Source organism: Camelus dromedarius, chromosome 2, assembly GCF_036321535.1.
Source record: "Camelus dromedarius isolate mCamDro1 chromosome 2, mCamDro1.pat, whole genome shotgun sequence".
Classification (NCBI taxonomy): Eukaryota; Metazoa; Chordata; class Mammalia; order Artiodactyla; family Camelidae; genus Camelus; species Camelus dromedarius.
In genome coordinates, this window is record NC_087437.1 from 100,953,263 (window position 1) to 100,980,447 (window position 27,185).

Below are 27,185 nucleotides of genomic sequence, written 5' to 3' on the forward strand. Positions count from 1 at the left end.
TTAGTATCAGAGAGAGGAATTAAACACAAAACCTCTGTTTCCCAGATGTGTTTTTATATAGTTCCCATCCCCCACCCCTATAACCACCTCTGTCAACACCATTATGAACTATTTTGCAGTTGGAAAGACAATACAACACATTTGCCCACGTGTGCAGGTCCAGGTTTTAACTATCTTACTTTGTTGCTAGAACTTTATATCCAAATAGATCGGGAAAATATCTGGGTGAACTCTTGGGGGGGAAGAAATAGATATTTTATTGCTTCCCTACTTTGGCAAAAGAGCATCTTCCCTCGCCTTTCCCTTGCTCCCTCCCTCTCCCCCTCCTCTTTCTCCTCCTTTACTCCCTTCTTTTTCTGCTTGTCCTCCCTCCTTCTCCATAACCCCTTCTTCTTCTTCTTGTCTCCTTAGCCACCCTCACACCCCAAATTCTTAAATGGACAGAGTTAAATATGGTTAAAATAAAGTGAGGTGAACAATGTTCATTAGTTGCTCTGTCTTCAAGTCCACATATTCCTCTCATCCTTGGTTGCATAGCAGATAGTTTTAATTCTGATTAGACTGGATTTTTCTCTTTGTGTAACTTTCTCTTTGTGTAATATTTATTTGACTGAAAACTTGCCTTTATTTCATTTGGCTTAGGGAGTAGAAGAGGTAAGGTAATTTCAGTAGAGAGAGTGCAAATCTGGAATTTTCTTTCACTGAGTTGAAAGTAACTGAATTAGCTCATCCTCAGGCATAATGAAACATCTCTGCATGAAAGATGTTTTCTTAGTTGTGAATTATACATCGTATTTAATAATTTACACTTTGCAAGGACAGGAGTTACATATCCTATTATCCACATACAGTTGTATTCTCTTAAAATTTATTTCTTATTCAGTGTTTATGTTGAGATAAGACAGCTACATAGTAGAAATCAGGAAAACCATAATAAGCGTTTGTGTTTCACCTAATAAGAAAGCTAAAGCTTTTATTTCAGTAGTTTAGCAATGATCTCTATCACTGCTGTGAGGTTGGATTTATTTATTACGGTAATGAGAATTCTTCTTTTAGGGAAAGAAAAAAGAAACAATGGCCATTTTCATTTTCATTTCAAAGTACTTGTTCCAGTGGAATCACTGAGTCTTTTTCTTTCTTTTTTTTTTTTTTGAGCAGATAAATCCTATCATTATACAGAAAGCCTGCGTACAATAAATCAAATGTTTCTTATCTCTTATTTTCCTTAATGATATTGATAACCTCTAGGGCTGCTGAATAAACAAAAGTCTTTCTTTTCCTAACTTTGTGACTCATCTGTGCTCAAAGGGCAAAATCAGCTTCGTATTGCCACAAAGGGTAAACAGACCTTTATTAAAGGAATCGACTGCTAACTGCTCTTTGAGTCAAAGCGCTTTCCACAAAGCAGAATAACAGAAAGGGTTCCCAGAGGAGGGTAAACCATTTGCTTGTCCTGCAGTGGCTCTGTGAACACACACACACACACACACACACACACACACACACACAATTTTGCAGGGAGGCAAGAGTTGATGTTAAATAATATTTTTAAAAGGAAGAAGAGATAGATTAATGACCAAGTTTAGTATTCCGAGCAATTTGACTATATACACGTGCATGGGGTGTGATTTTCATTAAAATCAGTAACAAAAATGGAAATAGGTGCTTTAAAGGATTTTTAGATGTATTTTTCACAGTTGGTGTAGCTATTGTTAGTGGGAACTCAGTTATTTTCATTTTTTCATTTTATCAATTGGAGATTAAAATGAAAATAATTTATAAAGCTAATAGGCGTCTGCCACTTTCTTCTATGAGTGGAGTATGTCATTGTACATGCAACTATTTAAAGTAAACCTAAATATTTGCTAGTTACTTTCTTTCCTGCCTCTGAATTTCTTTTCTTATCCTTTTCTTCTCAGTCTCCCAAAGTACATACCTGTAATTTATCTTACAGACATTTTCATGAAATTTCCTTGCATTGCATCTTTAACAACTCACTTCTGATTTAAAAGTAGTTCAGCTACAACTAGGTGAAAATCTCTCTACACTGATGAAGTATATTATTTGAGTATCATTATAAAATATGTATCAAGTTTTAGGCTCTATATTGGTCTCCTAGGTAGCTGAAGGGAAAGAAATAATTCTTGAGCTCAAATAATTTATAGTTTCAAATAAAGTGATTTTACCATCTAGAGAAATAAAAGATTACTTAAGTATCAAAGAAAATGCTGGGGTTTTGATAAACCACCAGACCTTGTACACAAGTCTATATTCAGCAAATTTTCCACTTTTAGAAAAGCAAAGTTATCTAGCATGTTGTAAACAGGAAAAGACAAAGGCTTCCATTAGGAAAACTATCCTAATAAACTCTGCACTAGATCCTGGGCTTTGCGTGGATTTCACTGGGCGGAGCCCAATGAGGGTGAGGCAGGTACCCGCAATACCTCTCCTTAAGGAAGACTACAAGCTTTGGGAACTAAATGCGAACTGATGCTTTAATATGGCTCTCCACACTCAATCTTCTCCAAAACCGGAAAAGAGAAATTGGTTCCACTCACTCCAAAGTAGCTAAATAGCTCTAAAAGTGAAATAAATTCTTGCATGTATGGTTCTGCCGTCACAGAATAAATGCTAAGTAAGTAGTTTAAAACAGCACTTTAAGAAAAACAAACTATAATAATAATACTAACCTTTCCTGAGAGCCCACATGTCTCCTTCTAGACCCGAAGTTAGGCCAGTAAAAGAGGCTGTCAGAGATTTTAATCCCTGGAAAACAGGAGTAGAAGCCTCTGTATTGTAGACAGGAATGAAGACTGCATGTAGATGGGGGAAGGGTTGACTGGCTACTGACACTAAGGCATCACGAATATGCAGTGGGATAAAGGATGATAAATACAGATAGAGAAGTAGGTGAGAAAAAGAGACTTTTTTTTGGTATAAAATGATGAAGCTTTGTGCTTTTCTTCATTATGGCTTCCACTGAGTGGATATGTTTTGTTCCGACAAGAAATTGCAAGCCCTAAAGTTTCCCTCTGCCCATTAACTAATCCTCACTTGGCCTTCTGTCATTGCTTTTCTAAACATAACCTCTTCACTTTTGACTTGACCTCTTTACCTCTACTTGGTCACTAAGAACTAGGGACTCTTGCTAATGTCAGGACTCTTGTGAAGACTGTACACCAAGTGTCTTCAGTGCCAGGCTCCCTTGTTCAATGGTTTTTGATCTGAGATAAGAGATCATCAGCCTTTCTATAAGAGAGGCTCTTTGCATTCTCCAATGACCTTGAGTCCCCTATGGCTCCCACTTGATGTACATTGAACATCACACTTCTATGCAACTGCATTTAATCAGCTTCAGCCTTGTCCCTGTGTGTCTGCAAGACTTGAACTCAGGAGAAACATGTTAGCATGGGACCAACTTTCTAGAGCTATTAGTATTATTTGCTACATATACAGAAGTTTCTACTGTCCCACTTTTCCCAATCCTCACAAAAATGTTGAAAATTCAACATGTTCCATTTTCTCCTAAAAATAGTGACACTCTTTTACAAATATTAACAAAAGGTCACTATTTTGTGATACTGTGCTTTCTATCTAGCTAAAATTTTTGAGCTTTACTTACTCAAATCGTAAAACTCTTGAGTTTTTATACTCATTTTTCAGATTACTTGATTGAAAGATCTCATCTATCTGAAAACAGAAAAGTTTAAACAGGTATATTAAATCTAAGATTTCATTTAAAAATGTAAACAAAGTAATCTTTATATTCTGCTTAGAACTGGATTGGAGCAATTTCTTTCTCTGTGATAATGGGTCTCATACCTTTAAATATCCTAAGCATATTATATTTATTAACTAATTGTTTCAAAAAGAACAGGATCTGTATATCTTTTGGCAAGTAGTTAATAAAACTATGCAATGAAATTTTAAACTAGGTGAAAAGAGAAGGTCTCCTACCATTTGCTGAATGTCAAAAGCAAGAACTTTGAAGTCCACTGAGAGTTTGTCTTGCAAATTAGGATTATATATAGCTCCAGATGTTATTTTGAATGTCCCTCTGGTTTCATGACTTTTTCCAAATTCTGCATCTAGATGAATTAATAAGAAGCAAAACACTGAAAATATGAATTATGAATAAAGGAGAATATGTACCTGCTGGTTAAGACATGGAAGTAAAGTTCTGGCTTAATGTGTTGGCCCTGGAGTTCTTGTTTTTCCCTCTATAGTCATCATGTTTTATAATCAGCTACTTTTTATTTTTTAAATTTTTAGGTATCTGGTTGTTTTAAAAGATTGAAAAATGAACTTCTTTATCCCATTTTTTTTCTTTTCTTTGAAGTCTAACCAACACTCCAAGCTTCCAAGTTTTTTTTTTTTTTTTTTTTTTCCGTTTTCTTTGTTATTGAGATTCCTATTGGAAGTTACAGGGATGATCAGCTTCCGCCAATTATGGGAACTCATTCAGGGAAACATGGTGAGAAATGTACCATTAAAAGTTTTGCAGTTGCTTTCAGATACTTCTTGAACACCTAGCATCCAGGGACACTGCTGGTTTCCGACATGTAGTTTGCTGTGAAGATTTTAGTGTGTGTGTTACTTTGAAACATAGCCTTGAAGTTGCTTCTTTCATCCTAATAATTATAAAATTGGTATGTATGACCTTTTGCCATCAGATGGAGACTGTCATTACTGGAGAACTTATTGAGAATGCTGCAGACAATTTGTTATCTCAATATGAAAAAATGTAAGAAAAAAGCTAACAAGTTGAATATAAACATGAGTAATTAAATGTGCCATTAAGCCCAATACAATCCCTTTATCAGCATATTTTCTTTGATATATATTTATATTTAAAATGAATTGCTTCAGGTGAAACTCACACAATAATGAAATCATTAGTAAAGGTAGTCATAATGATACATTGACCAGGTATGAGAACATGTTATTTCTTCTTATCCCAGATGGGGAAATTGGGATATAAATTCACTAAGAAAATTTCCCAAGATGATAAAAGTGACAGATCTGGAATTTGGACAAAGGACTGACTGACTTCAGAATCCATGATCTGTCATATATTGACACAAACCTCCTATTCCAGAAGGAACATTAGAATTAATATTTTAAACAATAAATGTATGCTTAGTCTGAACAGTTATCATTACACAATTGATGTAACATATTATTATTATACTATTTCATTTGTTTTTTAAATACTCAAAATTACATTAAGATTTGAGTATTTAAAAATGAAAGGCAAGGAAAGACTGAGAAACTGTCACGGATTGGAGACTAAGGAAACATGAAAACTAAATTCCATGTAGGAATCTGCACTGGATTCGGAACAGGTAAAGGACTTTAGTGGAAAAACTGATGAAATCTGAATGAAGTGTGTGGTTCAGTTAATAATACTGTACCAGCTTTAATTTCTTGGTTGTGGCCATCGTACTACGTATATACAAGACATTGACATTAGGGGAAGCTGGATGAAGGTTATAAAAGAACTCTACAATTTTTGCAGCTTTTTTTTAAAGTCTAAAATGATTTCCAATAAAAAGAGTTAAAAGTGTATTAAAGTAAAAGTGTGTATTAAAAGTAGTATGTCTTGTGTCCTCTGGTGTTCTATTCTAGACTTATCTCAAATCCCTTTTTATATTCAGTAGTTCACAATTAAATCATATTAATATTTATAAGTATTTTCTATTTTACTGGTAAAATAATCAACCTCTGTATTTTCACTGAGCATCAAAGATTCTAATGGACTTTCAAATGGTTACATATCCTTGAAGTTATTCACAGCATTTAAGTAAGACCACAGCAGCTACTTTTCTAAAAGTCTCCAGGAGCCTCTATAATTTATTTAATTGTTCATATAATTACATAAAATATCCACAAGCCTTCTTTCTCTTTAAAATGGACCCCTTGCATATAGCTATAGTAGTTAAATAAACCAGGGATTATATTGGAATTATTTTATAAAACTATAAATTACATTTATTATATTCTAACTTAAACTTACTTATTTACTTGGCGAAAAGAACCAACTCAAAGGCGGAGAATTTTCTTGGTAAAACCAAAATCACTCACATAAAAAGGTTTGGCCCTGTGAGTTTTCAGAAGGAATTAATATGCCCATATATAATTCATCATTTTAAAAGAATGCAAACATTTTCTGAGAAAAAATAAATCCAGGTTTTTGCTATGCTGCCATTAATTTAAAAAATTATCCTATAAATGAATAAATGGTAAATAAGGGCACAAGTTCTGAAGTTGGATTGTCTAGTTTGCACTACCTAGTCATGTTTCAGATTTAAACAAGTTACTTAAAATTTGTCACTGATTTTTCACATATCAAACGATGGTGACAATAATAACTAACTCATAGATTTGTTGTAACAAGAGAATACAGTTGAAGATCTTTGAAAGCAGTTGGTACAGGTAATTTAGCTCTAAATAATAGTTACCTTTACTTATTTTTTTCTGTCAATCACAAATTGCTACTCAGGCAGCTTGAGATCTTTTAAGTCCATGATTACAACCAAATTCCCTTACATTGTTGCAATTCAAATTGTTGTACTAATAAGAGAAAGAAGATACAATTCTCCAGAAATAAAGAACATTATTTTTCTTTAACTTGGCCTATTTATCAGCTTCTATAGTGAACAATGTTTGATTATGTTTATGATTTACATCAGAACAGATCCCTGGGCTATGTTGAAATTGAGAAACTTACCATTTTTTAATTTTCAAAACAATCTGGCAGGGAGAGTTTAGTTCATGGTAGAGTGTGTGCTTGGCATCCACCAAGTCCTGGGTTCAATCCCCAGTACCGTGATTAAAAATACATTTAATTAATTAATTAATTAATTAATCCCCCCCCCCCCCAAGAGATACAAAGTGGCTGAATGGATTGGATTAAAACCAACAACCAACCAAACAAAAACTTAGTCTCAGGCATGAATTCTGAATTAAATTCCAAATTATATACAAACTGTTTTTCCCTTTAATATTCTATGAAGTGAACTACAGTGGAGCATCTGAAAGCAATATAAATACCTTGTCACAAAAGCACAGCAATGAATACAATATACTGGCAGGATTCCTGAGATTAAAGTGTGTACATTCATCTGAGAGCACCTTTAGTGGCCAGCTCCATGGGACTTACCTCCTTCTGATCCCTTGATTCCCAGCCAGGACACTGCGATTAAACCAGCACAGAGCACCACCAACATGACAAAGAGAGCTGCAAACATGACCTCATAGGTGCTGAGAGAATGGTGCCTTGCAACTGCCCTTCGCTTTGACCCCATTTTTGGCTTTTGAAGGTGGTGCTACTCTAAGAACTCTGAGAGAGCAGAGAATCTGGCATCAACTGCAGAGCAAAACCTCTCAAGTTTTCAAAGAAGATTTGTGACACAACAAGTCTACACTAGTCTTCCTACTCCAGTGTAACTGAGTTGTGTATGTCCCTTTGGGAACATTACGTCTCTATACATTAAGTAGTGTTGTAAGCTCAGTTAATCTTTAAGAAGATATTAGTGAGTGAAGGAGTGCTTAGAGTTGTAAATGTGAATCACCTCAACAGGCCAGATGTTGAGATGAATGAAATTAAATACATGTTGTAAACAAAAATTATACTTTATCATTCTGAGAGCTGAATAAATGTGAAATTCATGGTAGTAGATTAGTCACTGGACACACGCACATGCTATTTGTAGAGAGTTCCTGACAGATCAACCTTCTACCCCCTGACTCAGGTCATTATTGAGGGATTTTTCCCGTTTTATGTAGGTGTAGACATTCTAAGGTAACTTTTATGCACAGGTATATATAAAGCCTAATATATATATATTAATACATACATCTCTCTTCCCAGCCTCCCTGTATCCCTTTCTTTCTCTCTCTCTGTATGCATGTATTTCTTTATTGAAGCAATCACAGATGTTGCAATCTTCATTATCTCACCCATGTGAAGTTATGCAATGTAAGGTAGTATTGATTTAACCTAAAGGAAGGTCCACTTGAACAAGGCATTATATGCCTACTTTTTATGGCCTCACGCTATTATCAGTGAACAGGAGCAGCCGCTGTGAGAGGAATTAAGTGTTTGTTTCTATTTTAAGGAAGTATTCTGGGTGGGGAAGATATTACTCAGGTGACCTAAACTTTATCTTTTTAAACATACCAATAATAACAAGAGGACCGGTTGCAATAACTGCATTCCTAACTGGAGTCCTATGCTTTGTGGGGAAATCAAGACTCTTCTCTGATCGTTAAAGTAAAGTTAACCATTGGAACTTCCAAACTTTGAAAAACCATGAGCTTAGAATTAAAAATTAATTATTATAAAACCAAACTTGTTCTGAAGTGAACCAATTTGTCTAGCTCTGGCCAGTAAAACTGGCCAGAGATAAGGAAGTTCTAGATCAAGAGCCCTTAATAAGCTGGAGTTGTGGCATTTTATAATGGGCTAGAATAACCCATAGCCACTTTCGTTTCTTCTTCTTTACTTTTGAAAGAAAACAACCATGTATTGCTCTCTGAAGTCCTTGCTGAAAGCAATTAGAAGTAAATAAATACATGTCATGGAATATATATGTATTTTTTATTTAACTGAATTCATACTAACTGTATTCTTAAACACTTTACCCAGTAAATGAGAAATGGCACTGATGGAGGTGGGAGAGCTTCATTTTACTTATATTCTAGGAGAGGATTCTAATAGGCCAGGCCCTCCCATACAACTAGAGCCTGGGGACTGACCCTTGAATTCGGGGATCCAAGAAGATGGAAGTATAATTACTGTTTCCTTCATTAGGGCTGTTGCAGATGCAACTGCTTTCAGAAAATTGAGTAGAACTTTGTTACATTGATTCTGAATTTATATAAGGGAAGGAAAAGAGAGCAAAACGAGTTCACGTGCTCTGCTCCAAGTACAGGGTAATAATATATTCAATATAAGATGGAAAACCAAGAAGATACAGTCACTTAGAAAATATATACAAAAAAATTTTTTAAAAGATGGAAAACCAGAAATTATATACTTAGGTTCAGAAATGAAATCAGCATTTATAAATTCCCCTTAAACTATATGTCTTAAGTAATTATATCTCATATGCTCAAATAAATTATTAGAAGAATGGCTTTCTTGAAAAAAGACATAAACTTATGAAGGACAGACTGAAATAAAATAAGCAGGTTGATGTGAAAGGGCAAATCATATGTCTTGAAGTTTTAAAAAGTTACTAAAATAAAATGGAACTTGCCGTATCAGATAACAGAACTCATTACACAGTTATAATAATAAAGAGGGAGTGATATTGGTCCAGGAGTAGAAAAATCTCTCAGTGGAACAGAATAAAGATCTCACAAACAACTTGATTTGTATATGGAAATGTCATGTATCAAAATGACAGTGTTACCAACAGATACAGAAAGGATCAGTGGGTCAGTGGCTTATTCATCTCGGGATAAATAAAATTAGATCCTTATCTCACACTCTGAAGGAAAATAAATTCCAGGTGAATTAAATATACAGAAAAAGTATAGAAAAATGTTTGCAGAAAATGTGGAAAGATGTTTTTCTGTTATAGGATACTAAAGGAGTTTTTTTTTTTTTTTTTTTAAGCATTAAAAAGTAAAAGGATGAAGTAGGGAAGGAGAATAATGATAAATTTAGCCAATAATAAGACCAACAGTTTTTTAAAAAAGATATAAAAAATATAGTAAAAACTCGAGACACAAAGTAGATTGTTTCCTTTTTTAAAAATTGTGTCTTTTATTTTGGCTACAACAGAACAGAATTAAGACAAAGATTTTATGAGTTTCTCAAATGTATTTGGAAGGCAAGCCAAGGAAAGTCCATAAGAGGAGTTGGGAAATGAAAAGTCGGGGGAAAAGAAGCCAATAAAAGCTGTGTAATCAAACCAGGAACCACCATGGCCTCAGGAACATAATCCTGCTGGGGAATGTGAGAGACGCAAAGAAAAGTCCTCAGAGTTCTCCCAATTAATAGGCAAGGAAGCAGGGATTTTTATTCACCAAACAGCCTTGCTCACTGGTTGAGAATAATTTCTGGGATTTTAATTCTCCTACTTTCAGCTCTCCCTGTGTATGGGTACAACATTCATGGAAAGTCAGCATGCAGAGATGAATCAGAGCATATATGCGGAGGACTCTGACAGTTTACAACTGAAAAACATTTTTCAGAATTCAGAATTTCTACTAATTAACTAACAAAGGACAAACAGCAGATAATTAACAAAAACACAAAACCAAACAAGTAATAAAGGAACAAAATAGAAGCACACAAATGTCTATAGGTGCACAATTTTAGTAGATGGTCAACTTCAGTAGTAATTATGGAATTCCGACTAAAATTAAAAAATGAAATGTTATTGCCTGCAAGTATACTAGCAACAATTAAGTCCATATTTAAGCGGTGGCATTTATCACTTGTGAGAAAGAAAATTCAAATAATCATAATGAAGAGCGATTTGGTAATAGCTACCAAAAAATACACACATACAATTTGACGCCCAAATTTATCTTAGATGCAGGCAATGAGACAATACTCATTACAACACTATTTTAAGCCCCACAAAATAGACAAACCTTGTGTCCATCAACAGGAAAATGAATTGTACTGTTTTTATATAATAAAATACTATACACAAGTTAAATGTGCAAGAACTGAAGCTGTATTTACCATTCTGGAAATAATAAACTTTTACACATGTAAACATGTTGTACCCCAGGATCTGGCCCTGCCCACCAGCAGATAGTTAGATAGATAGATAGGTAGATAGATAGATAGATAGATAGATAGATAGATAGATAGATAGATAGATAGATAGATAGAACATTCCATCCAATAGCAACAGAATACATATTCTTTTCAAGTGCACATGGAACATTCTTCTAGGACAGATCACATGCTAGGCCACAAAACAAGTCTCATTAAATTTAAGAAGATTGAAATAGAATCAAGCATATTTTCTGACCACAATGCTACGAGACTAGAAATCAACTACTATGTTGTACACCTGAAACTAATAGTAATATTATAAGTCAGTTATATTTCAGTAAAAAAAACCAAGAAACAAGTTTCAGAAGGATATATGCACTGTTACACTATTTAAGTCAAAAAAGAAAATAACTGGTTTAGTAATGCAGTTGTTGTAATAAAAGTTTATGTAGGATTGATAAATAGAAAATTCAGTGTGGTGATTGCTTCTAAGTAGGAAGGGAATTGGAGAGTATAGGAGTGGAATACCAACCAAGGAGGTTTCAACTGTATTTGAATTGTGTCATTCTTTTAAAATTTTTTAAATAAATGAATCAACCATGTTAACTTGACAGAGTTAGATGTTTAGGACATATGAGTTAATAGTTTTCTGCATTTTCCCATTATATATATATACACACACACACACACACACACAAACACACACACACACACACACACACACATACAGAGAGAGAGCACAAGAAAGAGAGAAAGAAAAGGGAAGCATATGATTAAAGTCCTTGTGATATTAGTTTTCATCTTTGAGGAATGTAGAAGTTACAGAATAACCCCTCCCTACCCCACTTAAGTCAAAGTAATTGAATATCTATAGCAGAGTAAAACATTTATTTTAAACATATACTTAAAAACTTAGCCATAAAATCTAGAATGATCTAAATGAAGTAGAAACAAAGAAGAAGAAACAAATATCTGGCTTGTGAATGAAGATATCCATAGCTCTGGGTAGGGAAGCATCCTTAATGCTCTTAATGAAGCTTTCAATGAGGAAAGCAAAATTGTGACCCTTCAGTAATGAGAATGACATATTCCAGTTAAGTGAATAATGAAGTAGGAAGAGACTTGAAGATAGTGGTAGATAGAGTAGGTAGAGTTTGAACTTTTAGAGATTCCTAAGGGAGGATTACTGTGGGAGCCCATGACTGGGTTAACAAATTGTAACAGATCCCAGCCGCTTATCTCCTTAAAGAAGATGTGCTTAGTAACTGCCTTGAGGTTTTAGCAATGACCCAGTCCCCAGGCTATAAACGCTGGGCATGCCTGCTGTTAGTCTTCTATCTGCAAAACAGCCTTGGGATGGAATGGTAAACAACTTATAGAAAACTGCAGACTCAGAGGTGAGAAGGCTGGTTAGCCAATGATGGGTAAGATCCCCTGAGGGGGGCAACCTAAGGCAGGAACAGCCGCCTGAGTCCAAGTTGTTAAGCAGCTGATTCTCATACATTCCGCCCTGATAAGGCTCAACACAAACAAAAAGGGTCTTCTGATCTTGAGGCAAACACCAACAATAAACAAAGCCTTTGTACTCATTGTGATCCCACTCTGTCCTTCCCTAAATTCCTGCATTCCTCTTTTGACTATATTCAATAAATATGGGAGATTTGAGAGGCTCGTGGAGTTGGCTCCCGACTCCCTCTCGCTCTCTTGACTTTTCCACAGAGTGTTAAGTAATTCATTCCATCTCGTTGGGACTTCTGCTGGCCAGAACCCACAGATTATGATGATTTTAGCCTATAATAAACAAAAGGATAAAAGTAGGAAAACTAAGAAAATTAAGAGTCCATAAGCTCTTGTTAATATGATCGAATCAAAAGAATCAGAGGGTTAAGAATTATGGTGCAAAACATAATCTATTCATTTGCTCAACCAATGTGTGATTTTAACTCTGACTTTCCTAAGTAGCTGAAGGAATTGCAGAGTCTCTAAAGATTAAGGCCCTGAGCATTTATAAGACATTTCTTTTTCTATGCAACACAATGTGAGAAACCCCTGATACCTTTCGTCTTTAAATAATTTCCTGTGACTAGGCTTTTATTGGACAAATTTCTTGAATAAAGTTTAAGTTAAAAAAAGAACTAACATAAAAAAAGAAAAATCAATATTTCTCATCAGGAATACTTCTGGAGATTCTACGATTTTCTCTCTGAAAATGTGTCCAAATTCCCCAGTCAATTAACCTTAACTTACCCTATGATGCATGGTTCAAACGTGACAGAGCTGTATGAAATACACATTTGCTCATCTCCAAGGCTAGCTATTTCTTTCCTTTGAGTTTTCACATAATTTTGACACATTAATACCTAATTGGTAAGACTCTTAATACCTTAAGTGTTGCAAGAGGACCGTAATCCTTCTTTGTGCAAGGTCTGAGAACTATTTTATAAATATCTCATGTCATAAGAAAGGGAGGGAAAATAAGCCTTCAAATATTATTAAATATTTTTGTCAATAAGACTCCTTAGATACTATAATCCCAGAGATTTGCTTGGTAGATATTGCTAGATATTGTTCTTTAATTGTTTTGACAACTGAAGAAAAATTTATATATAAAAATGTGGAGCAGTATCACCCTTTCCTCAGAAGCTTGCAGGTATCCCTCCACTATTCTCTGGACTCAAGTATTGAACTAGACCTCTTTTATGGCAGCTCCGTTCATCTTTGATTGTGTGTGCATCATCGTCAACCAGTTTTTCTCTGTGTGTGTGTTATTTTAGGGCTAATGGAGTCTATATTCTCTGAGTTTATTCATATGTGAGAAACCTTCCTCTTTCTTTTATACTTGAATGATACTTTACTGAGGATTATGTACATGGGCCAACCATAAGTTAATTGTTTTTCTTGGAATGCTGAAGATATTTTTCTAATATTGGTTTTCTGACACAGAACACAATTGTGAAAATGGCTAAAGCTAATTCTATACCTTACTTTTGTATGTGACATGTTTTATATTTCCTTGAATGCCTAGAGTATTCCTTTTTCACACTTGAAGTTCAATAGGAAATAAATTGGCATTGATTATTTTGAATTGAGTTTTCTTGGAATGTTGAGTACCTTACGCAATGTCCCCTTCCTCTTAAAATGAACATTCCTTTATTAAAATTTTGAAAGTTTTGGTTGTTCAATTTACTAGATGTCTTCTGGGGTTGGAGTCCAGTTTTTCTTGGTTGGATTCTGTTAGTTCTGTCTTTATATTTATATATTTCTCCTAATTATCACCATATCTGTAACTCCCTCATGCATTTAAATTATATGCAGTGTTCAACTCTGTTTTTTTTTTTTTTGTTCTCTGCTGCATCTAATTTACTGCTAATTTGTATAATGCTCTTGATTCAGATTGCAGTTGGTTTTCTGAGTTATAATTTTTCTCTTTTAATCTAATTTCATGTTTTATTATCTTATTGAATTATTATTGTCCTGAACTTATTTTCTTATTAACTGATCTTATAATAAATAGTACTGTAGAAAACTTCCCTTTGGTTGAATTTGCTTTTAGATAAGAGTCAGATTTTGGGGGCAACATTTTATATACTTTTCTCTTCTCCCCCCCTCCCTTGCCTCTTTCCTTCAGAGGTATATTTGCATGGCTGCCCTGCTATTTCTTTTTACTTGGTTTCTGGTTCACTTAGACCATCCTGCTTAGGCTCTTTCCCATGGCTTTCCCATAGAGGAGCTGAATTCTCCTTGCATCTCTATGAACTCCAGTTTGAAGAGTATATAGGATGTGTATATATATATATATATATTTTTTTTTTTTTTTTCTTTTCTGTAAACTGAGGGGTTGGAGGAAGGTGTTGAGGGAAGAGAATGAACTCATGGGTGGCTAAATACAACGTTTGTATGACAGGTCATATTCCCTTCTCTCTTTTGCAAATTTGTCAAACACCCTGTGCCAAGGTTAGTACATAGTTACTAACCATATTAGTACAAGGGGGTTTATTCTGCTTGTGAATTTGCATGAGACACCGACTGCACTGCATACTATTTCCTACAAGTTGATGAGGAGCAAAGAGAAATCACAAGGCCCTGTGGTTTTCTCTCATCTCCACTGAGATCCCCTAGTTGTCACTGGCCACTAGGGCTCACTAGTCTTGAGATAGTTTCTCCTTTTTCTCGGGCAACTGACACCAATATGACCTGCTTTTCTGCAAATTGCAAAGTATTAATGAAAATTAGGATGTTTTTGAGTTCTTTTCAGCAACATTGATGGGGAGGAGACAGTTTGTAGGTGATTGATAGAAAAAAGAGCCACATTAAGCCTCATAACATTCTTGCTATTGGACAAAGCATATGTCATGAACTTTGTTTTTGTTGTTGTGTTCTTATTTTTGTTTTTTGGTTATTCTTCTTGTTTTTCTTTTTTGCTTTTTTGCTGCTGGTGGCTTTTTCACTAGCTTATAACTAGTTTATAACTTATTTAATTAGATTCTAGAGAAGGATGCTTTAAGCTTCAGCTTTAATTCAGATTTTACCCACAAGTCTATTCAATATGATTTCTAAAAACCACAATTTCATTCATCTAAAACTGTACCAAAAATTAATTTAGATGTCATATCAAAGCTTCCTGGATCTGAAAAAGTCTGGGTACACAATTGTAGTTAGTTCATTTATGAACAATATATTCAGCTGAATACTATTTTACTAAAGGATACACACATGAAAACTGAAAATGAAGAGAATAAAATCCTTTTAATTAATAGTAATCTGTTGATCATTTGATCAAAGAGTAGTTGGATTCTTCTAATACTTTTAGGTTGATAGTAAAACAAAATCCCTAACATGCGGAAATACTCTATTTGAATCACAAAAAATTTACCCTTGACTTGCTAAAAATGTGTTTACCATTCAAAGAAGATGATGTGATGTTGTGAAAAATGCACTAGACATGGAGACAGAAGACCCACCTTCACATGTAGGCATGGACCCTTATATGCAACCCAGAGCATTTCACTAAATCTTTTTGAGCTTCCATTTGCTCATCTGGAGAACAAAGTTATTGATCTTAAAATCACTTTCATGTCTAAAATTTCATGAGTTTATGATTTTTATGTTCCCTGCCAAAAGAAAAGATATGATTAATGTCTCTTCATGTTAAAAAGTCTTTGTTTCCCAGATTTCTTTCAAAGATTCACCTCAAAATCACCTACATGAGACAATGTCTTTTAACACACTGTCTTAAGATCTTTTCCTTCATCTTTCCTACTGGACTTTCATTCCCGTTGCAGCTTCTTTTTATCCTTCTCTTGTCTGACTGCAGTGAAGCCATATTTACTTTCCCTTTGCTAATGCAAATTCTGCTTCCTAACTCTTCATCCTTTGTTCCCGCTCCACACGGGGCTTCGGACCTTGCCGTATGAAAGTCACTCTCACCAGGCATCTCACCCTAATCTACTTTTGTCTGTAAAGTGGATTATGAAACTTTTGAATCAAAGGCATTATACCAGAACATGCTGAACTGCATAGCACTTAACTGTTCCATAAGAGAACTCTATTCATGGCAGTATTCAAAAATAGACCTGTATTTCAGGAAAGAAAAATGAACCAGGCTGGGAGAGATTGGTTTTTCCTAGTAGGGGTTACCACACTTTTTATATCATCTTAGTTGGTTAGTAGGGAGCTTTGAAAAAATATCAGCATGTTCTTCCCTATCGTTTGCTAGTTTAGGTCATTTTCAGAGAAACCCCCCATGTATCCAGAATCCTAACCAATTCACAACCCCATGATTTTGTATTGTTGTGGCAGCCACATCTGTAGCTCAGGATGGATTTATCCTCTCACCATGTTACTTTTTAACTTTAATCATCTTAGTGCCTGGAGGTCAAAAGATTTTTTGATATTGAAAGGGAGTCAGCCTACTTGTCAAAGTTTCTCAGTGCTTTTTTATCTAATTGCCCTGCTAGCATCACCAAAGTCTTACATCAAGCTTTTACTTTTCCCATACAGTAAGTTTCCCACATCAACTTGCTAAAGCAGTTTTCACTGTCTTGTCATTAAAACAGTTCCAGAAAGCTCGTCTTCTTTTCTTTCTTAACTGCAAGAACAAAGATAAGATCCAATTAAGAGATCATCCAGTTAAGGAAACTGAAGTTCTTGGCCTTGATCTGGGCTTCAAAATCCTCATGTAAAATTCTGCACTTCATTTTAATGACTGTGTCTTTTTAGATATCACCCAAATAAATCCTTTTGGTACTATTTTTTTTTTTTACTAGATAAATGCACAGCTTCTTCATATGGATTTTATTTACTTCTTTATTATTGTCAGTTCTTCAATGAACACGGTCAGGTAGGTAGTAAGCTTTTGCTAAAATAATGTATTATAACAAGAATTATGTGTTTAATGATGTTTCTTGCTGCTACTGATAAGAGACGAAACTATTTACATTGAAAATAAAATAACTGGCAGTAACCAGGAATGTAGCTTTGAAGTTATTATTTTAAGATGACAAAGTCAATGATAGAGGCATGAGATTGGTAAAGTTGGTTAGACACAAGGAATTAAGCAGGATAAATATAAATTAATTGAGATTTCTTCCATTTGGTCATTGGGGTGACCACATAAGCTAAGAAAAAATTTATATAAACATAACTCTGGTGGAGATGACTCTCTCCCTGTGTTCCTTCTCCCTCTGTCCTTTTTGTGATGGAACTCCCTGAGTTTTACCCGTGAGCCACCAGAAACATCCGTCTTTCAGTTTGGACGTGGTGATGTGTTTGATTTCAGGAGGGTGGGATGAGAGAAAGCTGCAGGTGCAACCTCTGGATTACCTCTTTAAGGAGCCTTGCTGGAATTTTCTTCTTTCCTCCTGGAAGCTATAAAATGGGAAAAAGTAGTGGTCTTGGAAGTTCCTTGTGAATAGCAGAGCCAAACCACATGCCCTGGCCTTTTATATCTGCGCTAATAGTGAGAGGAAAACAAGCATCTGTTTTATTTAACCAACCTATTACTTCCTTACCTCACTTCTACAGTAAACTGTAACTATTGGATTTTGATGAGGAATTTAAATATAATTCATGATGCACTTCTCAAAGATTTTAAAATATCTTTAGAAAGTGCTTACTTGTGTGTTTGAAAGTAGAAATTCTTTAATTATAATATTTTAATGACTTTATTTTCTTTTCCATGAGTAAGTATTCCAGTGTCAGAATGTGTTAGTTCTGAGCTTAATAGACTGCCACTAGATTATTAAGGTATCATGGTCATTTGTCTTCTTGGTTTCTTTAAAAATTTTTCTAATTCTTATAACTTTAAAGTGTTTATACTCCATATTAACCTTTAATTTTCCAGAACTCCTAGATTAAAATTCAGATCATCCTAAATATCTTTTGGACAGTGGAAACGTGTGGACGTACTGTTAATATAAGGCATTTGTTTTGAGAGCCTGGTTTTGCCATCTCCCTAGTTTGAAGGACATTGGGTCCCTATGATTTATCCATGTCATTCACAAAATAGAGATGATATTCTTTAGTTTGTGAAGTTCTAATATTTGGCCAACATGTGAAATCCTTTGATAAAGTCACAAACTATTTGCAGCGTATTCTTAAGCTTTTTAAAAATGTCTTTTGTTTTTGACTTTAAAATATCCAGAGCTTTTGACTTTCTTTATCTTGTGCTATTGGACATGATAAGCTCATTCATTCAAGAATATAAACACTTCCTATCCTGCTGATACCTCGGGTGTACTTATCTATCTTGGACACATTTTCTATGATCTTTATTTTGTTTTAACGAGGTTTTAAGACATTAGTTCTGAAGACAAAGCCTGCTTTTATTAGGTTTATTTGGAGTAAACCATGCCAGCCAACTTTCTATTTCTTTGAAGATAATGGTAAAATGATCATATCAATGCACATTTTGGTTAATTGTAAGATTAATGTTTTTGTGTAAGGTAGCAGTTTGAACTGAGATTGGATATAGAATAAACTCTAATAAAAAAAAAACATGTTGATTCTAACATTTCAGCCAAGGTTCGTATATAACTTCTCAAAAAATAGTGTCAAGATTTTGGACTTGTTAAGCCTAATCATCATCTATTTGACACTTCTGCTCTTAGATTGTTTTACCCTTTTCACCAAAAATATGTTATTAAAAATTCAATTAAAAAGTCTCCGATTTGTGAAGGTGAGAAGACAGCAATAAATCCTTCCAACATTTTACATAATCCTACTATTGTCTCCCTTATATAAAAAGTTCTGCCACAGCAAATAAGCAGGTGCTATGACAACCCCATTGAGAACTCTGGAGATAAAGAATAAACAGAGATGCTGTAGAGAGATCTCAAAATACAGTTGCGTAATTAAAATCTGCAATTAAAGCATGCAATTAAAATAGCTAATTTCTTTTCAATAGCAGAAGACTACTTAGAAAAAACTATTTTTGGAAACATTTTAAGGTTCCTACTACTTAATTTAGCATCTATGCTGACCAAGGTTTTGTTACTTCACAATTCAGTTAAATTAAGCTTAATAACCCTGTGATAAAAATAGACCCGAACCCCTCAGATGTCTGTATCCTCTAGATGTTTCTGATCTAGAAAATAAAATAAACCTCTTAGTGAAATGATCGAAATAGATTGTCAGGAACTAATGTTGCTCAATGCATATTGGTCCATACTATGAAAATAATTAGGAGAATATTGTTATCATAAGCAGTTCAGTCAGAACTGCAACCTACATGCATATAAACACGCACACGCACACCTATTCACATGTATATCCACACACATAAAAACAGACACACACAACCACTAATTGTGATTAGAACTAATCACACATACACATAACACATACTCAGAATCACATACACATTCATACAAAAGCAAAACACACGTATATTCACACACACAAACATAATTGGAATATAATTGCCAAAGTGCTGTGTACTTTTCATGAGGAATTTGTTAGAAAAAATTTAAAAGCTGATCTTCCCTTAGCAGAGTTGTTGTTGGGAGATGTTGAGCGTGCCTAGCAATGTAAGAAAAACAGTCACTTGGCATCCTGGTCTCTTTCTTCAGCAAAAAGGGAATTAACTGTGCTATTCATTTGTTCTCTCAGTTATAACCAATTAAGGCAAAAGAAATGACACCTTCTCTCCACCTCTCCCAAACACACCCTCCTCTGTGGGTTCATTTCATCCATTAATTTCTTTAATCTTTAGTACCAGCTGGCAAACTATACCCAAAATAGAGGGTCTAAGGGATACCCTGCTTCTGTGGATCATACATGAGGGAGTTAAGTCCCTTCTTCTGAAAAGTGTCCTGTGGTATTTTCTGCATCTCTTACCATTTTTACCTGTAGTGGCCAACTGGAATGCGAATGTCATTCTACACCCAAGGAGGTAGAATCCTAATGATTTTATAGCCATGAAGCTAGAAACGACAGTGGCCACATCTTTGGGAGAGTGGAATTATCCTCCTGTGTATATCAGATGGCTAGGCTATACCTGAAGCTTGAGCCAAACTTCCTGTGCTTGGGGGCTGCTGTAGATGTGGCCTCTTGCTGATGCAGGGAAAATGGCACCCCCTTGATAGTTATAAAATAGTGCAGCTGCTACATACAGCTGTATGTTTAGTTTCCAGGAGAGTATACTCTCATTTAAGTACTTTGCAATAAACCTGACCAATCTCTTCTAGAAAACATTGTTGAAATTGGAACCAGCAGGAAAGGAAAATGGGTTGACTATGGGCTGTTTATTGAGTGTATGCTATCAGTATATCTAGATCTAAGCCAAAGCAACAGAATTCCCACCATTTGTGATTGTAGAAGACTGCATCATTGAAAAAATATTATTTTACTACCCTAGTCAAAAGTGTCCTTCTCTGCTCCATTGATATCAAGCTTGACCATGACCCTTGTAGTGTTCCTCCTAAAGTAGAAAACACATCCTGCCATGTTGTGAGCTTTTTTTTGACTAATGAAACGTGAGTAAAAACAAGTCATTATTTTTCCCCTCTGCAATGAGAAAAGCAATCTCCCAGATAGGGCTGCTCTGTCAACCTGGACCACAAAATGAAGATACCATGAAGCAGAGTCACAGCTGACCAACAGTAGGCATGCAACATGGGCAAGAAATGGATGTTCGTTGTTGTGTGTCACTGAGACCTGAGAGTCATTTTCTTATGCAGCATAACTTAGCCTATCCTGACTGACAATGAAATCGTGGAGATATGTATGAGCAAAGGGAGAGGAGAAGGGTGCTGTTCTTTCTTAAACATCAGACTAGAAGTCACAAATCTAAAGTTCCCTTCTTGATTTTGCTAATAATGTTAACTTAAACAACTTAACTGAATCCCTCAAGTTTTAGCTTCTGCATTTATAGAATGAATGGTTTGGAAGAGGCAATGTTAGCCAGCTTTAGCATCATTGAGTTTATGGTAAGATAAACAGGATTGCTAAAGTCACTATTTGCCTTATTTCAGGCTGTGACAACAGAATACCATAGACTGGATGGCTTATAAAGAATAGAAATGTAATTCTCACAGTTCTGGAATCTGAAGTCTGAGATCAAGGTGTCAGCATGGTCAAGTTATGGAGGGGCCCGTCTTCTGGTTGTAGATGGCCATTTTATCATTGTATCCTCACATGGCAGAAAAGAAAAGGAGGAATCTAGGGCCTCTTTTTAAGAGCACTAATCCCATTCATGAGGGCTTCATTTTATAACCTAATCTTCTCCCAAAGGCTCCCACTTCCTAACACCATAACACTGGGAGCTAGGATTTCAACATATGAATTTTGGAGGAACACATTTAGTCCTTGACACCATTATCTCGCTTTGCTATAATCTCTTTCCTTTATTTCTTTATTAGGTAGCTGGGAGGTACTTTGTGGTTGGACAGAAGACAGAATCAATTGAACTTGCTTTTTCTAGGTGGTTTGGAAAAAGGATCTTTAACATTTAAAAGGTGTAATAAAAATTCATGGGTTGTGGTGAGAGTTAAATCAATCACCAGCAGGACCTTGTGCATAGTAAAACCCATATGTTACCTAAAACAATTAACAGTTTGATTTAGTGATATTGTTATTCTTGATGACACCATACTGGATTAAGATGTGTAACATATAACAAGCACGCTGGATCTTGCTGCTGCAGGAAACAAGCTTTTGATCTTTGATTTCCTGTGAAGTACAAATAGCATAGCTGCGCTTGGGCAGTGAGGAAGGTACTGCCAGTGGGATTCACCATGTAGATGTCACTCTGGGTCTCAGTTACATTGCAGACATCACTGCAGTGAGTCCCAGCGACATATAATCAAAGAGTTTCCTGGGGAATGGGCTTTCTTTCTCTCCCAAGTGGTATCTACAGAGGATATGAAGAGGTTATATCTTTACCACGCAAAGTTTAGTCTCTGAACTCCATCTGGAAGCTTGTCAGAAATGCAGAATCTCACCAGAATTATTTACCAAGAATCTCTATTTTAACAAGATGCCCAGGTAACTTATATGCACATTTAAGTTCTAAAAGCACAGACTTTTCAAAGAATAAGCTTGAGGAGAAACTTGGAAATTCTCTTTTTAACTATTATTTTAAATAACCAGTTGGAATCACCGTACCATTGAATACTACACCACTAATACTGAGAAACACTACATACTGATAAATGCTACTGAGAATATTAATACTAATAAATACTAATCTTGGGAAATAATACTGGAAATATTAATGCTACAAATACTAATCTCAGGAAACAAAACGAATATAGGGTTAATGTGACCTGTAATGACATAAAAATATGCAATATATTAAATACTTCAAATGGGCTCTCAGTCTTTGCATGAAAGAATCTAGAATTTTATGTTCCAAGACTTTGGTTGCAGATTTCAGTGCTCTGTCCTGATTGTGAAGGGAAGGCATTTCTTTGCTAAAAACAAAAACAAAAGAACGTTGGCTTTGAGTCCTACTTTTGGTTTAGATCGTGGCCTCTTCTTACTAACTGTAAAACTGTGGATACTTTTTACATAATTTCTCTGAATGTCAGTTTCTTCATCAATATAATGGGGATGATAATTGTCTGTTAAGGGAAAACTTCAAAAAAGTTCTCCATTGAGATCAGATACTCTTATGCCTGGTCAGGTAACAATTTTCCTTTTCTTAGGGTTCTAATAACATTCAGCCTAGTGTTTTAATTTAGGCATGCTAGAGGTCAGCATTTTTTTTTAAAGATAACTACACAGTTTCATTAAAGAAAAATAGATAATATTTGCAATTTCCATGCCTTTTGGGACTGTGCTCTCGGCCTATTGAATGTACTTCTCCTTAATCTATCTATGGAATAGTTTGCTCTTTTGTTTAAGGTCTGAGTAGCATTTTTCTGATATAAAATTTTGCCCAGAAAGATAATGGATTAAGTCTCAAGGAGACTGTAAGTAGATTTCATCATCCGCTTTAAGTTCAACCTTCACTGCCCTAAGAAAAATTATTGTTGACACATCCCTTTGGTCATGTCCGCTGAAAATTACAATGCCAGCTTTGAGCAAAAGACTTCTCAGACTATTGGTGTTTCTGCCTTCAGGCAGAGGGCTGAAAGCCATGTATTATCCTTAATAGACAGTAAAGGGAAGGTGAAACCTTTGGAGTCTTGATACTTTGTCATCTTTTGTATGATTTTAAAAAATCACCGTATGCACTAACTCAGAGGAGAAACATGTAATTTTGGAGGAGATCCTAAGACATCATTTCTGAGATCATTCTGAAAATAGGGTAAAGTGAGATAAAACATAATATAGACAGTTACTGACATTTAATGATCATTTACGATGCTATGTGTAATTCTAGAAACTTTACACATATTTATTTATTTAATTCTCATAATAACACTATGGGTTGGGTTCTCCTGCTATTCCCATTTGAGAGATGTGGAAAGTGAGGCACAGAACATTTCACCAACCAGCCTAAGGTATCAGAGCCAAAATACACCAGTTTCAGGAAATAGATTCAAGTAGTCTAGATCTAAACACTAAACTCAGTGGTTTTCATATATGTCAATTTAGGTAAACTCCAACTTGATTTTTCAAATGCCCTTCTTGGTATAGCTTTAGGCTAGGCTGGCCACAAAATAAATTTATGAGATTTGGAAGGTGAATGTGAAACAGTGGCTACTAAGTTGGAGGTTGGTGCCTCGGCTCCCAGCATCACTGTAGGTCTCACCTTGTAGCTGAACTGCTAGTTCATCTCATTAGCATGGGCTGCAGCCAGCACAGACTTCCTTCTGGTTCTTTAAGTTGTGGGCCTGGCTCACAACTTGGTATGCAGTGCCAACATGAAGAGTTCTAGCATCTTCCACAGGTCACTAAAGGCTCCATGTTGCAATAGAAACAAGACAAAAAGCAGATATGGCTTTTAGTTTATCCCCCGGGTTTTGGTTTGTCCCCATGGGTTCTTATTTCTTTTTCATTTTTCTCATTTTAGGTACAGATTTTATTCATAATCGCTCACCTTGCTGATCTATAGCCTGTCCACTCCCAAATGCAGAAGCAATAGTTTCTATAGATTTCACCACTTCTTGTCCACGGTTCCTTGTTAGTGGCTTTTCTCTGACCCTCCAACCGCACCTTCCCCGATCTTTCCTTTTGTGCATTCCTTCATAATTGTGAGAATCTAATCACCAAAATGAGTTTCTTATTCCATATTGCTCAGTGATTCTCTGTCCCTAATAGAACTCTCACTGGTGCATATGTCTATAAAACAAAGATGATGATTGTCTATAAAAGAGAGTCTTCCCTGAAATTAACAGATTATAGCTCAATGTGTTTAGCATAATGCCAGGGACATTAAGATCACTTAGTGACATTCTGTGTCATCCTCATCTTCATCTTCATCCTCTTCCTCCTTAAAAATTTCCTGGAAGCATTATCACAAAGCAAAACAAAAAGGAGAGATTCAAGTGCACTTTAGTTAAAAGAAGGAATAGTTTCAACCAGGCACCAAGAGTTTGCCTAAGTATTTTAATGGGAAGAGGTTTCCTTCACAGGTTCTCAAATGGGAAGCACTTATATTTTCCACTTTTAAAGCAAGTATTTTAAACATCCTTCATCAAAAGTTTCTTAGTGTTATCTGAGGCTTTATCATTATTCAGGTTTTTATTTAGCTCAGCAGTAATTTCCATACCTCATAACCTCTGCTAACTTGAGAGACGATTCTGTCCTCCAGCCCTTTCATAATGCTTTTCACTCTCTTCACATCCGAAAATCTTGCTTAAACTCCAGTGCCCAGACTTCTCCCAATTGTCTAACAAAGCTCCAAGCCCAGCCAAACGTTGTGGAGAAACTATACAGACATTTCTTTATGCAACGCTCTTGTTTTGACATCTCCTTGAGTCTATTTACATGCAGTCATTTCCCAATGCCAGTTAAAGTCAGAAAAAGTGATTCACCACGACATTCTTGCAAAATATGACAGATGGGCTCATTAGTCTTTTGATTCATAAAACCCATGATGCTGTTGTGCTTAAAATAAGAAGTACAAAATAAGCAAGTCCCTGATAGGTTTAATTCGGAGTGAGAGCTAAATAATGCCAACTCTGCAGATTCATGCAAAGAACTGACAAAAGGAGCAGTGGGGGCAAAAAGGACTGAACACATGAATGCATTTTGCTTTATGAAATATTATGAGCTATGAGCTGATGGTTGGGAAGGAGCTGGGGATCCAACAGCTAGACAAAAGCAGTGCAGAAAAGCAAGAGTGACTTACTAAGTCACATGCTGTTCATGTTTTCTTGATGTAAATACAACAGTAGAAAAGATGAAGAAACTAAACAAATGAGCCTTCATAGAAAGCAAAAAGAAAAAATAAGATGCTGGACATTTTAAGGGAAAAAAAATCCTTAGTAATGCATGACTAATACAATACAGAATAGTATCTGTTCACAAAGAAGCCAAAATAAAGGAAGGCATCTTTGGAATGTCGACAGTAAAATCTCTTCAAGGAAACAGGTAGAGTAGTGGTGCCAGCAGAAAAGTATTCTTATTGAAATTTTCACTCATATTGATTGGCCATCCAAGTTTTGTTGCAATCAGCAAATCTTCCTGGTAGAACTCCAGTCAAATCTGAATTTAAAATTACAGAGAGTTGGTTTTCAAAACTTACCTGCTCTTTGCCTTTGTATGCTGCTTAAAGGAAGTCTGCATAGATGGCAATATTTCTTCAACTTTTAAGAAATAATTTAAAAATCAAGAGATGGTAAAAAAGGAAGCCACATCATGTAAATCTTAACTGAGCAAAAAGCTTCCATAAGTAACCTAAAACATCTCTATTGTTGGAGAAGCTCCGTGTTTTCGGTTTCTCCTGGGTGAGTCTGTTTCTGTCACTGTTTTCCATGGAATGTGACTCATAAGTTATATATTAGTCTTTAGTCACTGCTTATGTAGTTAGATAGATAAATCATTTTAAACATTTAAATATATATGCAGATAAAAACTTCTCAAAGTTTCAAATGTTGCCATAGTATTATCTTAATGGAAAACTGTTTTGCCGTATTCCACATTCAGTGAAAGTGTCTAAAAATATCTTCCAAATATATACTTGTACACATTTCTCTTGGATATTTTGGTGATTCAGATACATCAGTATTCTGAGCTTCAAGCAAGCTTGGTGTCAAAATACTTTAATGATCTGAGTGAAACATGACAAGAATGCATTATGTGGTAGGAAAAGAGAAAGACATTAACACTGAGTTTTGGTTCTGCACCAGGCTCTAAGCTATGAATGGAACAAATGTTAACAAAATCTCTCTTCATTCATATATTTATTCCCAAAATATTTGCACAAAATCTTTTCTACCCCACATATCTTCTTCTGTAATGATGTCTTTGTTTCTTTTTGCAGCTTTAAGAACACACAATGCTTTTTTTATAAGCTCTTACTTAACTACTATATGTACTCGTAAATATATGTATATACACACACACACACATATAGTTAAGTGACAGGTTCCCTAATTAGTTATAATTTACAGATACAACTTCATTTAATCCTCATATGTATTCTGTAAGGTAGGAATTAATACTATTCCTTTTATATGGAGGAGGGCACCGAGGAATAGAGAGGCTCATTAACTTGTCCATTGTCACTTAGCGAGGAAGTGGCCGATTCAGGATTCAACCTAGGGAAGATGATCTGGCCGCAGGGTGCTGCCCTCCTGGGCACTAGTATGACCTGTAGAGCAAGGGACTCCATGAGGAGCTGAATTCAATGACCATAACTCTCTGGTTAAAAAACTTTCTGTTTCTTGGTTTTATTAAAACGTCCTTTCTGATGAGTTGGTACCCTCAATCACATGTGCTCCATTATGAAGGTCTGGTGAACTCAGCTTATTTCCTGCTCACCAAAGATTTCTTTCTCCTAAAATTGTACATAATAATTGACAAAATTTGAAAAATAAAGTGGTGGAAA

General features: G+C 35.3%; 1 protein-coding gene across 2 annotated transcripts in view; it reads right to left on the reverse strand.

The window, feature by feature from the left end:
• TMPRSS15 (transmembrane serine protease 15) overlaps positions 1-7,423 on the reverse strand; it is a 106,932-nt gene extending 99,509 nt beyond the window's left edge. Inside the window, exons 1-3 of one of the 2 annotated variants that reach the window (XM_010977399.3) lie at positions 7,163-7,423; positions 3,958-4,088; positions 3,623-3,690 (exon numbers count right to left, since the gene is read on the reverse strand). In XM_010977399.3, the coding sequence (XP_010975701.2) occupies positions 3,623-3,690; positions 3,958-4,088; positions 7,163-7,307 (344 nt within the window). In that variant the 5' untranslated portion in view covers positions 7,308-7,423. The remainder of the gene's footprint in view (positions 1-3,622; positions 3,691-3,957; positions 4,089-7,162) is intronic. The other variant, XM_010977400.3, reaches the window with a different exon arrangement.
• Positions 7,424-27,185: the final 19,762 nt, after the last annotated feature.